Here is a 21,834-nt window from a genome sequence, read left to right as displayed (position 1 = left end):
AATTTATCAAATACTTGTGACATCAGTTAAGGGAGACTAAAAATCAAATGCTAAATTTCACATCAGCACACACTTCAAACTATCTATAAATGTGAAGTGGTTCTCTCATTCCACTTTAAATGTCTTAAATAACTTTTTAAAGAATTAATGGTTTCGTTAACCAGTTTAAAATTTGCCCTTGAGAAGGCAGACCATTAGCCCACTTATTACATCTTAAGTATTTGGCTCTCTCTTGCTTTTATATATTTCTCTTAAATTTGAAAAACACTTTTCTTCCATTTTTCTTTTATTTTTTTCTTTTTCCTGTTATTTTTTAAATTTGGTTTTGACTGATTTAGCAAGGCATAGTAGTGAATTTCTTTAGTTCATAGAAATTAAACTGATACTTTAATAATTACCTCACAATACCCAAAGGCCTATGAAATTAACAAAGGACAATATAGACAATGTAGCCTGAATAAAATTATAAAGTTAATATTTATTCTGTTTCAATCTACATAATGGAGCAAATCTGAAAACAGCTTAATTGTAAAATAATAGGTTTTATTACTTTAAAAAAATTTCCAATGAAACACAAAATTTCAAACCTAGCACCTTATTCTAAATGGTTACAAAGAAAATAAGAACTTAAAAGAAACTAGCTCATATTAATACTGTGTTTTAAAAATCATGAGATGTGTACCAAATCTCTTAAGATATAATACTTATATACATTTTTTAAAAACAGGATTTAAACGTAGCAGGTTCCATCAATACTTCTTATACCTAGACTGCCAAAGATTAAATGATACCTTATGGCTTCTTTTCCCATAAATTCTGAAGAAACAGGCTCAACAATTTCACTAAGACTGATATTCCCATTAACACTGCCCTCTGATAACTCCTTATAATTTCTTTTGCTCTTTGACCAATACGATGGCTTTAGGAAATATAAAGATGATCTCCGTAAGCCAAATTCCCCTGAAAAACAAAAAAACTTAATTATCATAAAAAATTATTTCTAAAAACTAGGTTTTGAATCATAAAAGCAGTATGTGAAACTTACGACCTAGATCTAATGTTTACATAAAAAGTATTAAATCAGCATTGGGTGAAAAATAAGTTTTACTGACAAATAATTCCAGTCCATAAACAGTCTGAGATACTCAGAGTGCATGAGAATATAAAGGTGAGTGAAATGCTGCAAATGACATATCAGATAAAGGGCTAGTATCCAAAATCTATAAAGAACTTATCAAACTCCACACCCAAAGAACAAATGATCCAATCAAGAAATGGGCAGAAGACATGAACACACATTTTTCCAAAGAAGACATCCAAATGGCCAACAGACACATGAAAAAGTGCTCCACATCGCTCGGCATCAGGGAAATCCAAATCAAAACCTCAATGAGATACCACCTCACACCCGTCAGAATGGCTAAAATTAACAAGTCAGGAAACGACAGATGTTGGCGGGGATGTGGAGAAAGGGGAACCCTCCTACACTGTTGGTGGGAATGCAAGCTGGTGCAGCCACTCTGGAAAACAGTATGGAGGTTCCTCAAACAGTTGAAAATAGAGCTACCCTATGACCCAGCAATTGTCCTACTGGGTATTTACCACAAAGATACAAATGTACGGATCCGAAGGGGTACGTGCACCCCTGATGTTCATAGCAGCAATTTCCACAATAGCCAAACGATGGAAAGAGCCAAGATGTCCATCGACAGATGAATGGATAATGAAGAAGTGGTGTATATATATATATATATATATATATATATATATATATATACACACAATGGAATATTATGCAGCCATCAAAAGGAATGAAATCTTGCCATTTGCAACAATGTGGATGGAACTGGAGGGTATTATGCTGAGTGAAATAAGTCAATCAGAGAAAGACATGTATCATATGATCTCACTGATATGAGGAATTCTTAATCTCAGGAAACAAACAGGGTTGCTGGAGTGGTGGGGGGTGGCAGGGATGGGGTGGCTGGGTGATACACATTGGGGAGGGTATGTCCTATAGTGAGTGCTGTGCTGTGAATTGTGTAAGACTGTTGAATCACAGACCTGTACCTCTGAAACAAATAATACATTATATGTTAAAAAAAAGAAGAAGATAGTAGGAAGGGTAAAATGAAGGGGGGGAAATTGGAGGGGGAGACGAACCATGAGAGACTATGGACTCTGAGAAACAAACTGAGGGTTCTAGAGGGGAGGAGGGTGGGGGGATGGGTTAGCCTGGTGATGGGTATTAAAGAGGGCACGTTCTGCGTGAAGCACTGGGTGTTATGCACAAACAATGAATCATGGAACACTACATCAAAAACTAATGATGTAATGTATGGTGATTAACATAACATAATAAAATTTAAAAAAATAAAAATAAAAAAAAGGTGAGTGAAATGCATTTTCCATTCTAAAGCAAATTACATCTTTATGGCTACACAGATATATATAACAGTGGCCAGAACACAATGCAGAACACAAAGCATGTCATGCATGGTACTAATAACAGTTCAAAAGAGGAAAAGTTTATACCTAGATAGGGAATCTATCCTGAAGGCTTAAATGGGTCTCATCTTAGTCTTTGAAAACAGCTAGTATTTAATACTTAGAAAAGTGGATATAGTTCATGGAGAAGACTTTTTAAAATCGGAGAGTAACACAGCAACAGGACAGGCATTGAAGACTTAGACATGATAAACAGTGATGGTTGCTCACACAGTATATATCCATTTTCACCTCTTTCACCCCCAAAAACTGACACTTCCCATTTTTTTAAATATCCACTCCTCTTCTAGATGGCCAAATCTGATCTGATCCCAACTACAGAGAAGATCTTAACTGATCTAATCAGTATGTGGCACTCTCTGGTGACTGTTACTGCTCCAGCTGTAAGCATGTAACCAATCAGACAAAAGCAAAGATTTTAGGTGGGGGAAAGAGTCACCCTTCCTCTTCCCCAGGACATGAACCAAGAAGCATACCACTGCTGCCAAGAAGACAGCAAACCTGCCAGACTCAGACACAGGTGGCCAAAGCATGGAGAAAGTGGGTCCCTGATGACACAGTTGAGCAAGACAACCAACTCAGAGTCCATCTTATCTCTGGACTTCCTTTTAAGTAAAACAATCAATTTCCTACTTGTTTAAGCCAATTAAAACAGTTTTCTGTTAAGAATAACTAAAAACAATCTAACTGATATACTGGAGCTGTGCTTAAATAGGTAAATAGGATGAATACAGAATACAATAAGGAGGGACAGAGTGAAAAGAAAGGATTAAATATATAATAAAAGTATTGTGAAAGATACTAATACATAAGGAGTTTCTATTTAATGCACTAGGATATACCCAGTGAGGTGATTTCTGAGTGGGTGAAAAACTTGATTAAAGGGAATGATGAAGTTTTAGATAGACTGAAGGCAGGTAATGAGATGAGCGTAATTATTACAGTGGTGTAAACTAGTGCTGCCCGACCTACCCCACTGCAGTGATGGCTATGCCCTCTCTCTGTACTGTACAACACGGTAATGGCCACATGTGGCTACTGAGCAGTTGGAAGGTGCCTTGTGCTACCAAGGAAATGTACTGTTAATTTAATTAATTCTAATTAATTTAAATTTTAAAAGCCACTCGTGTCTAGTAGTTACCATATAAGTGCAGGTCTGAACACAGACAAAAGTATAATGAAGAACTCAAAGGGGAAAGTCAAGGGAGTGTTAGATATTTTAATATTGAATCTACAGGAGTTGGCTAGACATTCACGACAGTGAAGGAGAATGGTAGGAGTTACAAGATGACTTCATAGTTCTGTACCTTAGAGGATAAAATAGTGAAATATTTTAGCCAAGACAGACTGACACAGGGAAGGACAGAGATAAATTCAGTTAGAGACCTAATGTTTTTAAAGCAAACTGCTCTCATTTTAACAGAATCTCCTTACGCTCACTAGTGGTTAAGACACAGGTACAAAATATACTTATTTAAAATGAAGTTAAAAGCTTGGACAACAAATATGACTTAGGGTACTCTGGCTAGAAAAAAAAATTTTAATTAAGTTGACTCTATGTGAGCAAAAAAACTAAAAATCTTTAAAGTAAAATCCAATAACTACCTGCATACCTGGAATGACTTGATCAAGATAGACAGCCAAGAGGACATAGAATATACTATTAAGTGCTAGCATGACAATAGTAATAATTAGAGGATATGGGCCTTCAGTCAAATTAGAAAATAAAGCACCTTCATTAAAATCTTCTAAGTGCATGACCTGAAAAACAGAAACACCAACTTTATTATATAAAAATGATAAAAATAACTAAAAGTTAACACTAGAGTTTCTCATTATATCCAGATTGGTGGTAACCAAACTGGGCCTTTTAACAGATTAAACAATCTGCCGAATTAGTAGTATGAATTTACAAGGAAAACAACAGAAACTTTACCAAAATATAAGTTTATCACAACAATCCATTTCAATCTTTTTAATGTTATGTTTCTAAAACTAGTATATATCCACTCCTGGGGCTTTTAATTCTAAGGCAAGGACTATCAAGTGAAATAACAATAAAGTATGCTGTTAATACTAACTGGTGCAAACAAATGGTCCACATGGAAGTCAAACAAATTAAGTATTAGAGGATAAAATTATGATCAGCATCCTTTCAATGTTGAAAAGGGAGAGGGTATTCTGAATAATTAACACAACTATCATTACATTTTCATAGTAGATATATGTGAGAGAGCAGAAAGAAATATACTAGAGGCTGAACCCTTATTTAGATCCCAGATCTGCCATTAGGTGAATAAACTTTAACCACACCACTCTGGATCTCAGTCTCCTTATCCATGAAATGAAGTTGGGTTAAATAAACACGGCAAGTCCCTCTCACATCCAACAAAACATGAATCTATAATTCTACCTCTCTAAGTGAAGGAGAACTCAGTGGACTCTTAAAATGTATAAACAACAGTTCTGAGATCCAACATAATTAAAACTTGTCTAACTCGATGCTCATAAACAATCTGTCTTAGATCTCACAAATCAGAATATTCTACCTAGTCAACATGAATCATCTCTTACATTAGTAATTACATATTTTCTTTAAACATTAACCAAATTTATGTTTTATTATATAAAGTAGTTTTTTTAAGAATTTTTCCCTTAGAACCTGACTGCCCCTGTAAAGACTAATAAAAATCAAATAAAAACTTTAAAAATAAATAAATATATTATTTAGTTGAATGACAATCCCATGAACCCTAAAGCAATAAAATCCACTGAGTCTACTTATTTCACTAATACAGTCATGAAAATTTGTTTTGCTCCACACACAATTTTCTGCCAGGTACACATCCAAGATAAATTTACAAAAGTAGCAATGTAACCAGGCCATAGAGCAATCCAGATACCGATGCTTAAAACAACAACTTCTAACAAACTGAGTTATTGCAGTGAAATAGATTACTGAGACATACTAACACACAGAGTAGAAAACTTATAAACAGATCATATAAATGAAAAACTAGAAATGGAGAAAATGTAAATAAAACCCAGATAAAATGTACTCCAGTATTCAAATAGCATTCCTTTCTCATGTGGACATTTTAAAATAATTTCTTTGCGAATCCAAGGTAGCATGCATTGTAGTATAACAGGCCGCATGGAACTGAAGAGAAAAAATATTTAGTGAAAGCAAGAGAAATATATTACCTACCTGTGCAATACCAATCAAAAAAGTACACTGACAGAAAGGACTGAAAAGCCACACTAATGATTTGGGAAAACTTTCCATGAAGACTATCAAAAGGCCAACAAATCCAAAAGCCACAGTGACTAAAAATTCAACTATTCCCACATGTTTTGATTTTTTAAAAAGAGGTGTCAGCATTAAAGCAAAAAATATCTGTAAAATATAAACATTAAGGTTAATGCATTGTTCATATACATTGGTATGAAAATAAAATCAATTCTGCTTGTGAAAAAACAAGTTATTTTCATTGGAAAATACATTCATTGAAATACTTTCTAAATGCTATCTATGGTATTTTATTTTCATGTAAGTCATGATAAATACACAACAGAATTTAAGATGACAAACATTAAAAACTACAATTTATATATAGGCAAACATAATTACCTCTACACTATAGAAACCATAAGCAGCCACATGTTTCTGCAGTTAAATGTATACATATGTGAACAAAATAAACCAACCAGCTTTTAAACAGAGAACCTATCTTTTAAACTCAATGTGTTAATAAGATGCAAAATCAGGTAACTGTATACAGAAGTCTGAGTTGTTTGTAAATTATCATGTTAAAGAGCAAGGGTGACCATCAAAACTTTAACTGGTATAGCATGGGCACATAAGCCAATCAAAATGAAAACCAGAACCCCTGGAAACAAAGCCTGCATTCAGCCAATATACCCAATGCATGGCAACACTGCCCAAGAGCTGTATCTACAAAGGCATACCTTTATAAATCATCACCCTATAATATACATTAACTTGAAATAGTCAGGATTTCATGAAAACAAAGGGTTTGAAAAAAGCCTAGTACTAGATCTTAATTATACACATAATTTGATTATATAAAGATAGTAAAAGACTCAAAAATTGTATGTGAAATACATTATATGAAAACAAGTTAAATTTGAGACTATTTTGTTCCTTTCCTGAAAATAACTCTAAAAATCAATACATGATTTCGTTGAATGACAATCCCATGAACCCTAAAGCAATAAAATCCACTGAGTCTACTTATTTCACTAACACAGTCATGAAAATTTGTTTTGCTCCACACACAATTTTCTGCCAGGTACACATCCAAGATAAATTTACAAAAGTAGCAATGTAACCAGGCCATAGAGCAATCCAGATTACCTGAGGTACAATGACGCCATATATAATTCATTTATCAGTAACCTAGTAACAAATCAACTGTAAGTTAACCAAAGATAATACTTTGCTATATTAACCAACTACTTTGACAGTTCTTTATTCCCATTCAAGTTAAAATACTCACAGACGATAACCCATACAGCAAAAAAAGTAGAAATATCACAACGCAGCTACTTTGAGGGAATAATGAAGAAGCTGTTGCAATGACTGCCATAAGAAGGGACATAAGAAAAATCAAGCTTGTGTACAGAAGAACCCAGGAAAGCCTAAAATGAGAATATAAACACATTTCTGGTTAAATGCATAGGCTTTAAAAATTAAAAAATCATTTCAAACAAAACATCAGCTTTATTTTAGCAATTTTATTCTTAAAATTAAGTTTATTCTTTCCTGTGTATGCTCATTGACTGAAAATTAATGCTCTTATAACTAATTAAAAATACATTAGTTAAGTTAGAGGTAAAAGTGTAATCTGACATGAGATAAAACAGTGATTATCTTCTTAAGAGTCAAAAAAAACTTTACAAATTAATAGCAATTCATGACTAATTTAAATCTAATAGTCTCAAAAGTTTAATGGTGTACAACATTACTGATTTTCTTAAAATACAGAAGAGTTTAATGACAATTTTCTTATGGCCTGGGCTATAATTAAACCTCTGACAGCTTTTGGTACTTTAAAACAACACTAATCAACTAATTAACACAATCACTAATCAACAACATACTTACTACATTTACACAATGTAAGATCAAGAGCAATAACGGACTCACTATATTTACTCAAAATTTCTTCCCAAATCAGAGTTCAATGGAATTGCTACAGTACTTAGGTTTGTTTGTTTGTTTAATGTAAGCAGATCATGATTTAATGTGTGCTACCATAAAAGCACTGAAATAGGACTAAAAGATACCTACATTACCAAAACTGATTCCATCATTTTACAGAGGCAAAACTGAGGCACTAAGAAATTGATTTGCCTAAATGCTTCCAACTACCACTTCCTCACAAAGCACTTTAATAATTTAATGCATCTTAAAAACGAATCACTACTCAAATGACAGGAAAAAAAAAACATGCAAAGAAAATACATTATACACAATGACCCCATTATGTAAAGTGCATTGAAGTGTTATAATTAACTGCGGCATTGGGCTAAATGGAATAAAATTTTGTAAAATGGACAATAGCAACTCACATGCACAGTATTAACTTTTCCCACAAAGGGAGGTCAAAATAAATTTTCCTACTACACAGTGGGAAAAGTAAGGAAAATTCACTCAAAATTATTTATAAAAATGCATGCCTCTATAAAATCATCATTATGTAAAAATGATGACACATGAAAGCTCACTTGTGAAAAAATTTTTCAAATTTGTTTCTCTATAAATTATTTTGTATATTTTCATTTAATTCACACAAATAACTTTTTTCCCAAGTGCGGAAAATCCCATATACCACCTATGTGAACTTCTATCATTTTAATTAAATTTTTAATAACGTGCATATGCTATGATATTGGGGGAAGACTATAACACACAATTAATTTCTAACTTTCCAAGATCTCAAATGTTCTATACACTGAAATACATAGAACACACTTCATCGATTAAGACAAAATGTGAAATAAAACTTAAACATATTATATCAACATCAGTTTTCCAAATCCCACTTCCCTTATGGTAAAAGAAGAAAAAAAAAGCCAAAATATTGCTAAAGCTTGTTGCCTAGTCTCATATTCCAAGACAAAGGTAATCATTGTAAGTAAACAGGATCAGCACCTCCTCAAGTTGAACAAATAACAAAATTACAACACTGAAGATCTTTATACTTAATATAATTACTAATCACACTAAATAATAAACTTTTAATAACATACCAAAAGGCAGTATCATGAAGTCCCATTATCTTTAAAAACTCCTTTAACTTTTTCTCTTTCTCTGCTACGATATGAATTGCCAAAAAGTATCCAAAAGGTGAAAATGCTATAACTAGGTATATTAAAATTACTCCTCGGGGAAAGGTATCTATCTCAACCACAGCAGTTTCTCCCATAATGACAGCTTTAGTTGACTCCAGTTCCTTCCAAAAGGAAACATTCGTCTTTAGCTAGAATTGGAAAATACAAATACAATCAATGAATTTAATTCTGATAGTGACCCCCAATAAAATGTGACAATTACAACCCCAAATTTAGTACGAACCCATTACAAATACAATCCTCAAAAACCACCCTTGAAATGAAGTGACTGACCCCAATATCATGATATAGCATACATTATTGCTTTTATTCATTCTGGAAGCATACCATAAAGTCTGTAGTTGGGAAGTCTGTAAATTTTGATGAAATAACTTGTCGAAGAAAATAAAATTGAAGAAATATCTTAAGCAGACAATTATATACATCTTAACAAAAACATGCATTTATAAAATTGAGGAATTAAGGAATGATTATAAATACCATGACTCTTTTTAAAAAAATCTTTTAAATACTATGTCCTGTTGTTTTAAAATCTATATATGCAGCATGTATAGACAGAATAATAAAACTTTATGCCATATGATACTTCTATCTTGTCTAAAATAAGATCTGGCTCTGTCTACCCATCCAGTGTGGTCTGGGCTGTGGATGGCTAAGGTCTTTGGCCAAAACACAAATAAGCAGTATAATACTCTCAGTGTGATAGATCCTATATTTCACTGTCTTTACCTTAAACTTCTATATTATTGAATTTGGGTAGTATTAATACATTTATACCATCTTGTAAGAGTATATAAGACAATCCTATACCTATCATTTGGTTCTTACAACAACCCTGTCAAGTAAAGCATTATGATTGTAGTCAGTTTATTACATAGTAGTCTAACAACTAACAAGATAGGTCTCCTATTCAAGGTCTCCTGTTCTTTTCTACTAAAATGTGAGACACTCAGTAAGGTCTAAGCATGTCTTTAGATTATAACTGTAACAGTTATACACAATCCTAGTGGCAGTACAGTTTAAAACACAAACTTGGGAGCCAAAAAGCCATAGTTTGAATTAACTTTGCCACTAATTAACTGAATTTTGGAAAGTCACTTAATCTTCCCATGCTTCAGTTTCATTTTTAAAATGGAGACAGTAATTGCACAAATCTCATATGGTTGCTACAAATTAAATGGATTCATATTAGTGTATCACTTAGAAGCAATGCTTGGCAGGCACCTGGGTGGTTCAGTCAGTTAAGAGTCTGCCTCCAGCTCAGGTCATGATCCTAGGGTCCTGAGATAGAGCCCCACATTGGGCTCCCTGCTCCACAGGGAGCCTGCTTCTCCCTCTCTGTCTCTCATGAATAAATAAATAAAAACTAAAAAAAGAAAAGAAATGATGCTTGGCAAATAAGTTCTAAGTATTTATTATATAAAAATGAAATCTACTACTATGATTAACATAATAAAAATTCTCACTTTCTTTAACTTATTTTCATTCAAGGGGAAAGTCTGTAGATATACATCTTTCATAAATATTACCTATGGTCAACACAGATACAACAAGACAGATTTATGGAATGCTAAGTTCACATGCTTAGAAACCATCAAATAAAAGTGGGGTCTGAAAAATATTAAATCAGAAAACATGATTTCTTCCTCATCTTTTTTCTTAAAGGAAATGTAATATGTACTTTGTACATTTGACAGTAGACAAACCAAATCCTAACTGTAAAGACTTAGGGCATAATTGTTAAAATGTGGTTTGGTTTTCTCTCTCTCGCAAATAAATAAAATCTTTAAAAAATATATGTGGTTTGGCTTTATTTTATTTCCTTCATCATAGTTACCTGTATAATGGCAGCATCTATGGATGCTTGTAAAACTGTGAACCCTGAGGTCCAGTACTGAGCAGCCTCACATGATGTTGAACAGCCAGCTATGGGGACAAAATGTGAGACATAAGTATTTGCACAACATATAAGTGCTTTCTTTTAAAGATAACATATGGGGTGCCTGGGTGGCTCAGATGGTTGAGCGTCTGCCTTCGGCTCAGGTCATGATCCCAGGGTCCTGGAATCGAGTCCCACATCAGGCTCCCTGCTCCTTGGGAGCCTGCTTCTCCCTCTGCCTCTCTCTCTCTCTCTCTCTCTCTCTGTCTCTCATGAATAAATAAGTAAAAAATCTTTAAAAAAAATTCTCTAAAAGAAAATAAATAAATAAAGAAAACATATGGAGGGTTACTAAAACAATATAATTAATCAATCTCCATAGGACCGAAGAATAAGCAATTGCCCTTTGAAGGCAAAGAATAGCACGTTCCCGATTATTTATTTGAAATTTTTGAAATAAAAGAGTTACATAGAAAGAAATTAACTGTAAACATGGTTATTTAAAATAAGTCACTTTTCTGTTTCAAGGTAAGTCACCTACAGTGACTTAATCAGATTCTTCCAGATGCCAGGACAAGTCCAGGTTAAGAGGACAGGAAGAAATAAAATTTTCTAAGGGCCTTTTGGAATCAAGTCACAAATACAGTACTCAGCATAAGGGACTTTAACACTGCTCAACAAATGTTTGTGGTTGATAGTATCTCTTCAGAGGTTTAAGCACTGAAGGCTGTTTTCCATGATATAAACATAAAACTAATAAAGTTCATTGGTCCAAGACCTTGAAATTTTAAAGATATGTAGCATACCACATATGAAAAACAATTACATGGAGAAAAAAATGCCGATTCAGAAATCATATAATTCAAGAAAAAATTTTGCTGTTACTGTAATTAAAATATATATAAATGTATTAAAATTAAAATGGATGTTACATAAGTTATATTTCATATTACATGCAGATATAGACAGATATCTGTCTATACATATACATTTATGCTATACTTGGCAGTTTTCTTCTCTTTTTTTTTCTCTTAACAAGTAAGTACAGTTGAAAATGCCAATGTTGGACCCCATCAAATTCTGTATATGAACTAAAAGCAGCAAAGATATGCATTTATTTGATTTACAAGATTACTTAGGGCTATTTACCTCTTGAATCCATATAAATAGAAGATACTGGAATCATATCAGGAAAAAAACGGAGTTCGTAGGACATGAAGTCTTTGAAAACCACACCCACAAAGTTGTTGGGCTTAGAAAGACTGGATACTAACAATTCTTTCTCATTTGCATATTCTTCAGTAATTATGACTGTAAAATATTGTAACAATAAAGTTAACTCACAAATTAAAAGTTTACTACCAAACAACAGACCAAATTTAGCATGATATTTGATGAATATAGTATTTTATAAGCACTTCTGTGTTATTCTCTTTCAAGAAAATAGAGCCATGAATATACTAAATAATAATGAATAATAGTACAATTTCAGACACTATTTCTCAGCTGACATCTGAGTACATAAATTATGTGTCTGTGTAACACATAAAAGTTATTAATATGATGAAGTTTAGCATAAACTTTATTATGCAGTATATGTAGTTCATTTATCTATTTCAAAGTAACTTCTTGATAAGTGAATGGATATTTTATTTTCAAATATTTCTTCTGAAGAAGAAAATTCCATTATCCTTCTCAGAAACCAAATATGTACTCTGGTAACTAAGACACACTCTCCCTTGAATAAAAATTGCCATTTCAACCCCAGATTGCTTGTTCCTTTCCTAGAAGACATATGGAGAAAATAATCTCTGAGATTCCTTTCACATCAGATAATCCCAATTTTTTAACATTTTCTCAGAGTTTTATTTACAAGCAACTAGTCTTCACTAAAGAAGTTTCAGGACATGTGGTGAAACAGAAGAACACAGGATTATGTGCTTAACTGTGTTACTTACTAGCTATGTGAGCAGAGATAAGCAATTTAATTCTCCAAACTTCAGTATCCTCATCCTTAATACCTGGCTGATCACACTGGTTGTGAAGATCAAATGCAATTACAAACATAAAAATGCTCCGTAAATTATAAAGTATGACTTCAATGTTAATTATCATGATTTTCTGGACCTTTAAGGTGGACACATATTGATCTGAATAAAGAGGGTGTTAGTTCAACATCTTACCAGTCATGTTACCATATATGGATGCATGTCCCACTTTCAGACAGTTCTGTTGTTAAAAAGACAGAACTTTTTTTAAAAAAAATCTATATATAGGGGCGCCTGGGTGGCTCAGTTGTTAAGCGTCTGCCTTCGGCTCAGGTCATGATCCCAGGGTCCTGGGATTAAGCCCCGCATGGGGCTTCCTGTTCAGCGGGAAGCCTGCTTCTCCCTCTCCCACTCTCTCTGTTTGTGTTCCCTCTCTCGCTGTGTATCTCTCCATCAAATAAATAAATAAAATCTTTAAAAAAAAATCTATATATATTTCTACTATTTTAGCATCTAAGTTAATACACACTGACTTGGGTTTCTTTGGTGTATATGTTTTCCTCTAACTCAGAATTACCAAAGAATTTTTTTCTCAACATTTCTGATCAGTTTTTTGAGCTAGCATGCTAAATGCTATGGCTATCCATGCTACTTGTGCTTAGGGAAACCAACAAACATAGACCAATAGGATATCAAGTAGTAATAAGTCAGAAAGAAACCAATAGGGGAAAAGTTATCAGGCTCCTGATTGTATAAGCATTATCTGTTCAGTGATGCATTATCCAAAACTATGATGATACATACTAGAAGTTAATTGACACTATCTGATTATATAGGACAACATGTTAATTCGTTATTTTCAACAATTTAGCAGCATTTCATTAAATTAATCATCATAGTAGAAATTGTCACTTTCTTTAGTTCTTATCTTGGATTCTCTCACAGCCACCTCAGGCTCATTAGTATCAAATTACTTACACTGTTTTCCAGTCTATTACTCATGAGAGTACAAACTGAGCGAAATAGACTTAGGTACTTAGCCACAGTCCTAGTCTCCAAAGATAAGCACAACTTCTGTTTACACCTTATACCTCCATAAATAGGCATGGCAGTCTGAAATGATTACTGTTTTGTAATCTTTATACCTAATTATGAGTCAGAATCAAAATGAAATATGCCTCCAAATCTTTTATCCTGTACAAATGTGCTTATTTTATAAATGGTCTGATAATTAAATATAAAATATTAAGACCTATGCAACATGCTTCAGCAGGATTGAATGATTTTAATAATTTTTATTAAACTATATTTTGGTAAGGGGACATATCTTCAAGTGTTAAGAGTGTAATTTACTCAATAAAGCAAGCAGAAAAATACTGTTATAGATAGAATCCATATATAAGCTCACAATACCCTCAGGAAGGTGGTCAGTAGAAACTTTCTGCATGATGTTTCTTGTAATATTAGTCACCGGAGTATATCCCAGAATTAGGTTAGAGAGCATAGATTTGTCCATAGGGTTAAGTTCTATATCAGGCACTTCTTCGTATCTCTTATTTGGATGCATCATACTAATTAATATTAACCAAAATAAAAAAAATAGTGGAAAAAGAATTTCCTATAATAAAGGAGACAAACAAAATGGTTACAAAATATACCAATGGCAGCAAATATCATCAAGATCTCTAAGCAAATAATGTAATACTAAGGAAAAAACAGGAGGAATTTGGGTATCCTTTCTTAAGCACAAAAAGTAAAAGCAATTCTATCCTGAAAGAAATATTGTGTTGAGCATCTCACCTAACTCAACAGGAATATTAGACAAATTTTCCTTTATATTCAGTTTCACTGAAATACTTTAAAATTCAAGTCACATAATAAATTAAAATGACATAAACACTAATATTTAAAGATCTCAGATTACTAAATGTAAAATATAATAAATTTACTTATATATAACATTATTTAAATTAACTTACCAAACAGCCCTATTAGGGTTCACCATAAAAATGTCTTTATTCAAATCTAATTTAAAACTCATGCCTTAATTATACCTAAATGTCTACTATTAAAACTATACTCTGTTAAATTGAATAATCAGTTTTAACAGGGATGAACTCTTTACTGTTTCACCCTGCTGTTTAACTGTTATGGTGGCTTCAGAAAAGGAACAATATATTTTCAGCCTTTAGAATTATTAACTGGCTAGCCACAGTTATTACTTTCTTTTATCTTTTAAAATAATGTACATTTGTTCAGAACAAATATGTGACATAATTTTAGTAATCTTGGGTAATTCAATCCAGAGTCCAAAACATGGGAAGTCGTGGGGAATAAACTGTGGAAAAATATCCCAAAGTTTTCTGTGGAATTTTAATTCTATGAAACCTGGGAAATACATGTCTAAAAGTTCAAACTTAAGCACTGATATCAGAAATTAACTAAATTTAGGAATCTTTATTAAAATTTTTAACATTCAGAACGTTTTAGGTAACTTAGGTACTTTTCTGTACTGACACAAGTTTTACTTCCCAAGCATATTAGAGAGACCTAATGACATAAAATTATAATAAAAATGTATCCAGAAAGGGGCGCCTGGGTGGCTCAGTTGGTTAAGCGTCTGCTTTCGGCTCAGGTCCTGATCTCAGGGTCCTGGGATCGAGCCCCGCGTCGGGCTCCCTGCTCCGCGGGAAGCCTGCTTCTCCCTCTCCCACTCCCCCTGCTTGTGTTCCCTCTCTCGCTGTGTCTCTCTCTGTCAAATAAATAAATAAATCTTTAAAAAAAAAATGTATCCAGAAAAATAAATCCTCTCTTGATGACAGAACATGTCAGTGCAAAAACTGCAATAAGGCATAAGAAAGTCATTTAATTTACCTGAACACTACTTTTTTTAGTCCTGCATTTGATTAGGTAATTCTTCAGTAGGAGTGTTCTGGTCTGTCTCCAAACGCCCACCTCCCTAATTGCAGTAGCCATGTTTTATGGATCAGTCTGTTAAAAGAGTAGATGAAAAAAACTGGAACCACATAGTCAAGCACATGCCATTTAATAGCAAAAACAAAGAGATGTTTCAGTCTCAGGTTAGATGGAATTAAGCATACTCCAAGCTGTCTCTCCCCTCTGGACAGAATACATGGAACAGCAATTTGAAGACCCTGAAAAGTAAATCGCATGTGAAACAAGAGGGAACCAGAATTCAAAATCCCCACAACCAACAGTGAGCTCACCACTTTTTCTCTTTCCATATCCCCCAAACTGAATGCCCTGGAGGTAGGCACTGGGGCAGAGAAACCAAGGTCCAAAAGCTCTCTAGTTCTGGCTTGAGAACTCGGAAAGGAAAATTTGCTCAGGGAGAATGGAAAATACCCCAACTCTTTTTCTTTTCTACATTCTCCTATGCCCCATCTCCAAGCAATCACACGAGAGCAGTGTCAGACCGCAGTAATGAAAGCTTAATGCAGCCCCAACTCTGAGGCTTCTCTCCGGTAAGTGGAGCTATAGCTCCAAAAGGGTGGAGCCAAATCCCAAGGCATTCTCCTGCCACTCCCCTGGATGTGGCGGATGCAGATGCACAAGTATGTGGCCCAAGGGGGCAAATAAACCTAGCATTTTGGCTGTAGGATGGAAATGAGAAGCCATAGGGAATCCAATAGTAGTAGGGAGAGCAAATAAAAAGAAGAGCTCAGGAAAGCAACATATAAAGTTATTTATTAACTCCTGGACTAACCCCCAAGCCGGGCACACATGGACCTAATCCTATTCTGTGTACCAAAGACCTGAGGAACTGAACTAAAAGACTACTGCCCAGATCCAGACTGATCATCAGGTGGCATACACAGGACAGATTCAAACTGTACTACAAGGGCTTTTGAAAACTAAACTGAAATCAGAACCATAGCTCAAAGAATGCAGATGAAACCTGTGGACCTGAACCTAACCAGGCTGACTAGCATGCTAGAAGAAATTATCAACACTCTCCATATACTCAAAACAAAGCCCAGTCTCATACAACTCAGCAAAAGAAGTGGGTGGAAAATATCAACTCTATTAAGAAAAGAAAAATCAACAGATGCCAATACCAAGATGACAAATTTTGGAATATTCAGACAAAAACTTTAGATATTTAAAAAGTGTTCCAGCAAACAACAGCAAGCACTGTTAAAAACAATGAAAAATAAAAAAAAATCTCAGCAAAGAAACAAGACATAAAGTAGCACTAAATAGAAACTTTAGAACAGGGGCACCTGGGTGGCTCAGTCGTTAAGCGTCTGCCTTCAGCTCAGTTCATGATCCCAGAGTCCTGGGATCAAGCCCCATGTGGGGCTCCCTGCTCAGAGGGGAGTCTGCTTCTCTCTTTCCCTCTGCTGCTCTCTCTGCTCATTCTCTCTCTCTCTCACTCAAATAAATAAATAAAATCTTTTTTTATTTTTTAAAAAGAAACTTTAGAACAGAAAAACACAATAACAAATAAATAAAACCCACGGAATGGGCTCAACAGTAGAATGGAGATAACAGAAAAGTCAGTGAACTTCACAGACTAATAGAAGCTATCCAGTCTGAATCACAGAGAGAAAATAGGTTTTTAAAAAAATTACAGTGTCTTAAGAGAACCATGGACAATAACAAAGGTCTAACATTCAAATTATCAGAGTTCCAGAAAAGAGAGAAGAAAGAGTGTTAATGATGAAAAATACTTTGGGCAAGAGATAAAAATCTACAAGTTCCAAGAGGCTGAGTGAATCCCAAACAGTATAAATCAAAGGAAATCCATATCCATACAGATCATAATCAAACCATTAAAAATTAAAGATAGTAAAAAATCTTGAAAGCAGTCACAGAACCATGCATTACCTATACAGGAATAATGACTTGAAGGAGAGCAGATCTCTCCTAAGAAACTCTATGGCAAAACTGGAATACTTATACACTGCTGGTGGGAGTGCTGGTTCAACTACTGAGGAAAACAGTTTGTCAGCTCCCCAGAAAGTTAAACATAGAATTACCATATCACCCCACTATTCCCCTTCTAGATATATACCCAAAGGAACGCTTCTAGGTATATACCCCCAAATACTGAAAACAGGGAATCAAACAAGTACATGTTCACGCAGGTTCATAACAGCCCTATTCATAATTGCCAAAGGCAGAAACAGCCCAAATGTCCATAAACAGATGAATGGATAAACAAATTGTGATATATACACACAATTAAATATTATTCAGCCATAAAAAGGAGTGAAATACTGACACATGCTACAAGGATGAACCTCCAAAACATTATGCTATGTGAAAGAAGCCAGACACAAAGATCAAATATTATGTGATTCTGTTTATATGAAATTTCCAGAATATATAAAGCCATAGAAATGAAATGAAATGGAGATTAGTGGTTGCCAGAGGCTGGGGAGAGAATAGGGAGAAACTGCTTAATGAGTAAAGGGTTTTAGTTTGAAGTGATGGAAACAAACTTCACCTTATTTTTTTTTTTAAACAGTATGACCTAAGGGCATCTGGGTGGCTCTGTCGGTTAAGCATCTGACTTCAGCTCCGGTCATGATCTCAGGGTCCTAGGATTGAGCCCTAAGGCTGGCTCCTTGCTCAATGCGGAGTCGGCTTGTCTCTCTGCCCCTCCCCTAGCTGAAGCTCTCCCTCAAATAAATAAAATCTTTAAAAACAAAAACAGTATGACATAAATCATTGTCACAGGTCCAGTATCCCTCTTCCAGCCTATCTTTACCCTTTGAAGGTCCCTGGAGCTCTTTCTGCCAGTGGACCTCTGTTGGAGCTATCTCAATTTTTCAAAGAGGTTATAGTAAAGCTGAACTTAAGAGAAGTGGCCAGAGTTTCAGCTGCTATCTCTGTGGTCTTTATTCCAATTTGCTTACCCTAGTAACCGAGAATCTCTACACACCAAAGGGTATTGAGAGGGCAGCTTGAAAGAGACAAGAAAAAAGTCCTGTTAGGCCATCTTCCAGAACATTAATTGTTGCCTTGTTGTATATAAACCTATTTGATAGGGGCCACTGGTGTGACTTCCCTCCAAAACAAGAACAATCCATTTCAAGCTGGCTGACCATCTCCACCTAGATAAAAAAAAGCAGGCAACTTTTTAGAGGCAGCTCATCTTACTCAAAAAAGTAAATATAAACTTAAGTTTGGATTAAATAAGTATCCTCTTTATGTGCACAAAGACAAGAGAGATTTTTTTTAACAACGGAATTATGGACAACTTTTACTTTCTTTGTGCTTTTTTTTCCATTTTCTCAATTTTCCTATTAATATGTGTTACTTATGTACTAAAAAAATTATAGTGGTGCTTGGCTGGCTCAGTCAGAAAAACATGCAACTCTTGATCTCACAGTTGGTAGTTCAAGGCCCACACTGGGTGTAGAGATTACTTAAAAATAAAAAAAAAAATTACACAATTAGACATACTGTAAAAAAATATTAAATAAGTACATTAAAAACAACTAATAAAGCAGTCAAGAATGGAGGATACGTTAAAAATAAATTCTTCCAACAGGCTCATTAATGTTATATTAGATTCTGTAAAGAACTGATAATCATCTCTAGGCCAAAAAGAAGAAACAAACAAAAAAAGAAAAACTGCACTCATTCAAGGATGATTTACTACAACACAAACAGAAACATTAACCAGTACAGCAAGAACATTCTCATTATCTGCCAAAACACATTGATTTAGTGGGCACCAATGAATTATTCATTCAAATTGAATGCTGCATGCTTAAGTCAGTCTTCATTTTTAGAAAAGAGGCTCCTCATAAAGTTGCTGATGGACTCACAAATATTTTTCTTCCTTGAGAACTGCTTCCTGAACTCAGGGTTTTGTCTTTAACAGGTTTATCTGAAGTTCATGAACACTTGCACCTACCCTACCACTAGTTAGGGCTTTTTACAGCAAAACTTACTTCTACCCTCTGATGTGGGAAACAAAGGCAGAAGGAAATGTAGATAAAATTAAATGTCCTTATAACCTGCAGCCCAATGACAAATAACTCGAGGCAGGCAGGGCATAACGTTCCTCCAGGAAGCTCCCAACTGTTTAGCATTAATGCCTTGGTAGAGAGAAAAACTACCTCAGATTAACAGCCAGGCCTCCACTATCCTGAGAGTCTTCTTTAGCATATGAAAATCCTTTTGAAACTTCCGTTTGTCTTTACTTCCCCCAACCCCAAGTATATAATCAGTTGCCCCTCACAATCACAGATCAGCGGGTCCTGCCCATGGCTCCTGTCGCCATGCTTTAAGAAAACCACCTTTTGCACCAAAGACATCTCAGGAATTCTTTCTTGGCCATCAGCTCTGGACCCCAACAGTACTCCAAAAACATATCACCCTCCACCCTCCCACCATGCCAAGAGACACACAAACCATTGCCATCCCCACCACTACCACCTCTACGGCTGGAAGTATGGAATTTTTAACTAAGATCCAGAGACTGGGAGTCATGTAAACAGTTACATTAATGGAAACATTTAAGAAAGAAAATTCAGGGGCGCCTGGTTACTCAGAGGGAAGAGCACACAACTCAGAGTTTGAGCCTAATGTTAGGCATAAAGTTTACCTTAAAAAAAAAAAAAGTTCATGCACTTCATGTACTCTTGGTACTATGCTTTCCCCTAAAGTATGATACCTCCTGTGCCCAAAACTTGGTTTTTCTTTCTTAGAGTATGTGAAATGCCCTATTATCCACCCAATATATTTTATTTTCATATAAGCTAGCCAGAATCAGATTCTGTTCTTCACAACCAAAAACACTTAACTAATATAACATTATAATGTGTTCTTAACTCCATAAACTATTCATAAGGACAAGAGTGATTTTCGAAGTGAGCATGATAAGGGGAATGTTAAAAATCTGTCTGCCTTCCCTCCCTACTAAGTGAAGAATTCCACTGATACTATTGGGAATGCCTAAGGGCAGATAAGAAGTTGAGAACGACTAAATGATGTACAGTTCTTCAAGTTACTTTAAAATAATATTAACAGGGTAATGTTTCAATAGAAGAGAACACACAGTAACTAATCCAAGAAGTCACTTCAGAGTCTATCCAATTCTGTTTTGTTTTTTTTAAATTTTTTATTGTTATGTTAATCACCATATATTACATCATTAGTTTTTGATGTAGTGTTCGATGATTTATTGTTTGTGCATAACACCCAGTGCTCCATGCAGAACGTGCCCTCTTTAATACCCATCACCAGGCTAACCCATCCCCCTATGCTCCTCCCCTCTAGAACCCTCAGTTTGTTTTTCAGAGTCCATCGTCTCTCATAGTTCGTCTCCCCCTCTGACTTACTCCCTTTCATTCTTCCCCTCCTGCTATCTTCTTCTTTTTCTTTTGTCTTAACATATGTTGCATTATTTGTTTCAGAAGTACAGATCTGTGATTCAACAGTTTTGCACAATTCACAGCGCTCACCATAGCACATACCCTACCCAATGTCTATCACCCAGCCACCCCATCCCTCCCACCCCCCACCACTCCAGCAACCCTCAGTTTGTTTCCTGAGATTAAGAATTCCTCATATCAGTGAGGTCATATGATACATGTCTTTCTCTGATTGACTTATTTCACTCAGCATAACACCCTCCAGTTCCATCCACGTTGTTGCAAAAGGCAAGATCTCATTACATTTGATGGCTGCATAATATTCCATTGTGTATATATACCACCTCTTCTTTAGCCATTCATCTGTCGATGGACATCTTGGCTCTTTCCACAGTTTGGCTATTGTGGACATTGCTGCTATAAACATTGGGGTGCACGTACCCCTTCAGATCCCTACATTTGTATCTTTGTGGTAAATACCCAGTAGTGCAATTTCTGGATCGTATGGTAACTCTATTTTCAACTGTTTGAGGAACCTCCATACTGTTTTCCACAGGGGTTGCACCAGCTTGCATTCCCACCAACAGTGTAGGAGGGTTCCCCTTTCTCCACATCCCCGCCAACATCTCTCGCTTCCTGACTTGTTAATTTTAGCCATTCTGACTGGTGTGAGGTGGTATCTCATCGAGGTTTTGATTTGGATTTCCCTGATGCTGAGCGATGTGGA

General features: G+C 34.9%; 1 protein-coding gene across 4 annotated transcripts in view; it reads right to left on the bottom strand.

The window, feature by feature from the left end:
* ABCA5 (ATP binding cassette subfamily A member 5) overlaps positions 1-21,834 on the bottom strand; it is a 140,914-nt gene that overhangs the window by 52,137 nt on the left and 66,943 nt on the right. For all 4 annotated transcript variants that reach the window (XM_073883197.1, XM_073883196.1, XM_025889901.2 and 1 more), the window contains exons 2-10: positions 15,628-15,744; positions 14,167-14,371; positions 11,915-12,076; positions 10,724-10,812; positions 8,785-9,014; positions 7,029-7,170; positions 5,717-5,905; positions 4,122-4,269; positions 792-960 (exon numbers count right to left, since the gene is read on the bottom strand). In XM_073883197.1, coding sequence (XP_073739298.1) covers positions 792-960; positions 4,122-4,269; positions 5,717-5,905; positions 7,029-7,170; positions 8,785-9,014; positions 10,724-10,812; positions 11,915-12,076; positions 14,167-14,371; positions 15,628-15,729 — 1,436 coding nt within the window. In that variant the 5' untranslated portion in view covers positions 15,730-15,744. The remainder of the gene's footprint in view (positions 1-791; positions 961-4,121; positions 4,270-5,716; positions 5,906-7,028; positions 7,171-8,784; positions 9,015-10,723; positions 10,813-11,914; positions 12,077-14,166; positions 14,372-15,627; positions 15,745-21,834) is intronic.

This window comes from Callorhinus ursinus, unplaced genomic scaffold (assembly GCF_003265705.2).
Source record: "Callorhinus ursinus isolate GAN/ISIS: 27379988/994484 unplaced genomic scaffold, GSC_fseal_2.0 scaffold50, whole genome shotgun sequence".
NCBI lineage: Eukaryota > Metazoa > Chordata > Mammalia > Carnivora > Otariidae > Callorhinus > Callorhinus ursinus.
The sequence above is the reverse complement of the archived record's forward strand: the minus strand, read 5'-3'. Positions and strand labels throughout refer to the sequence as shown.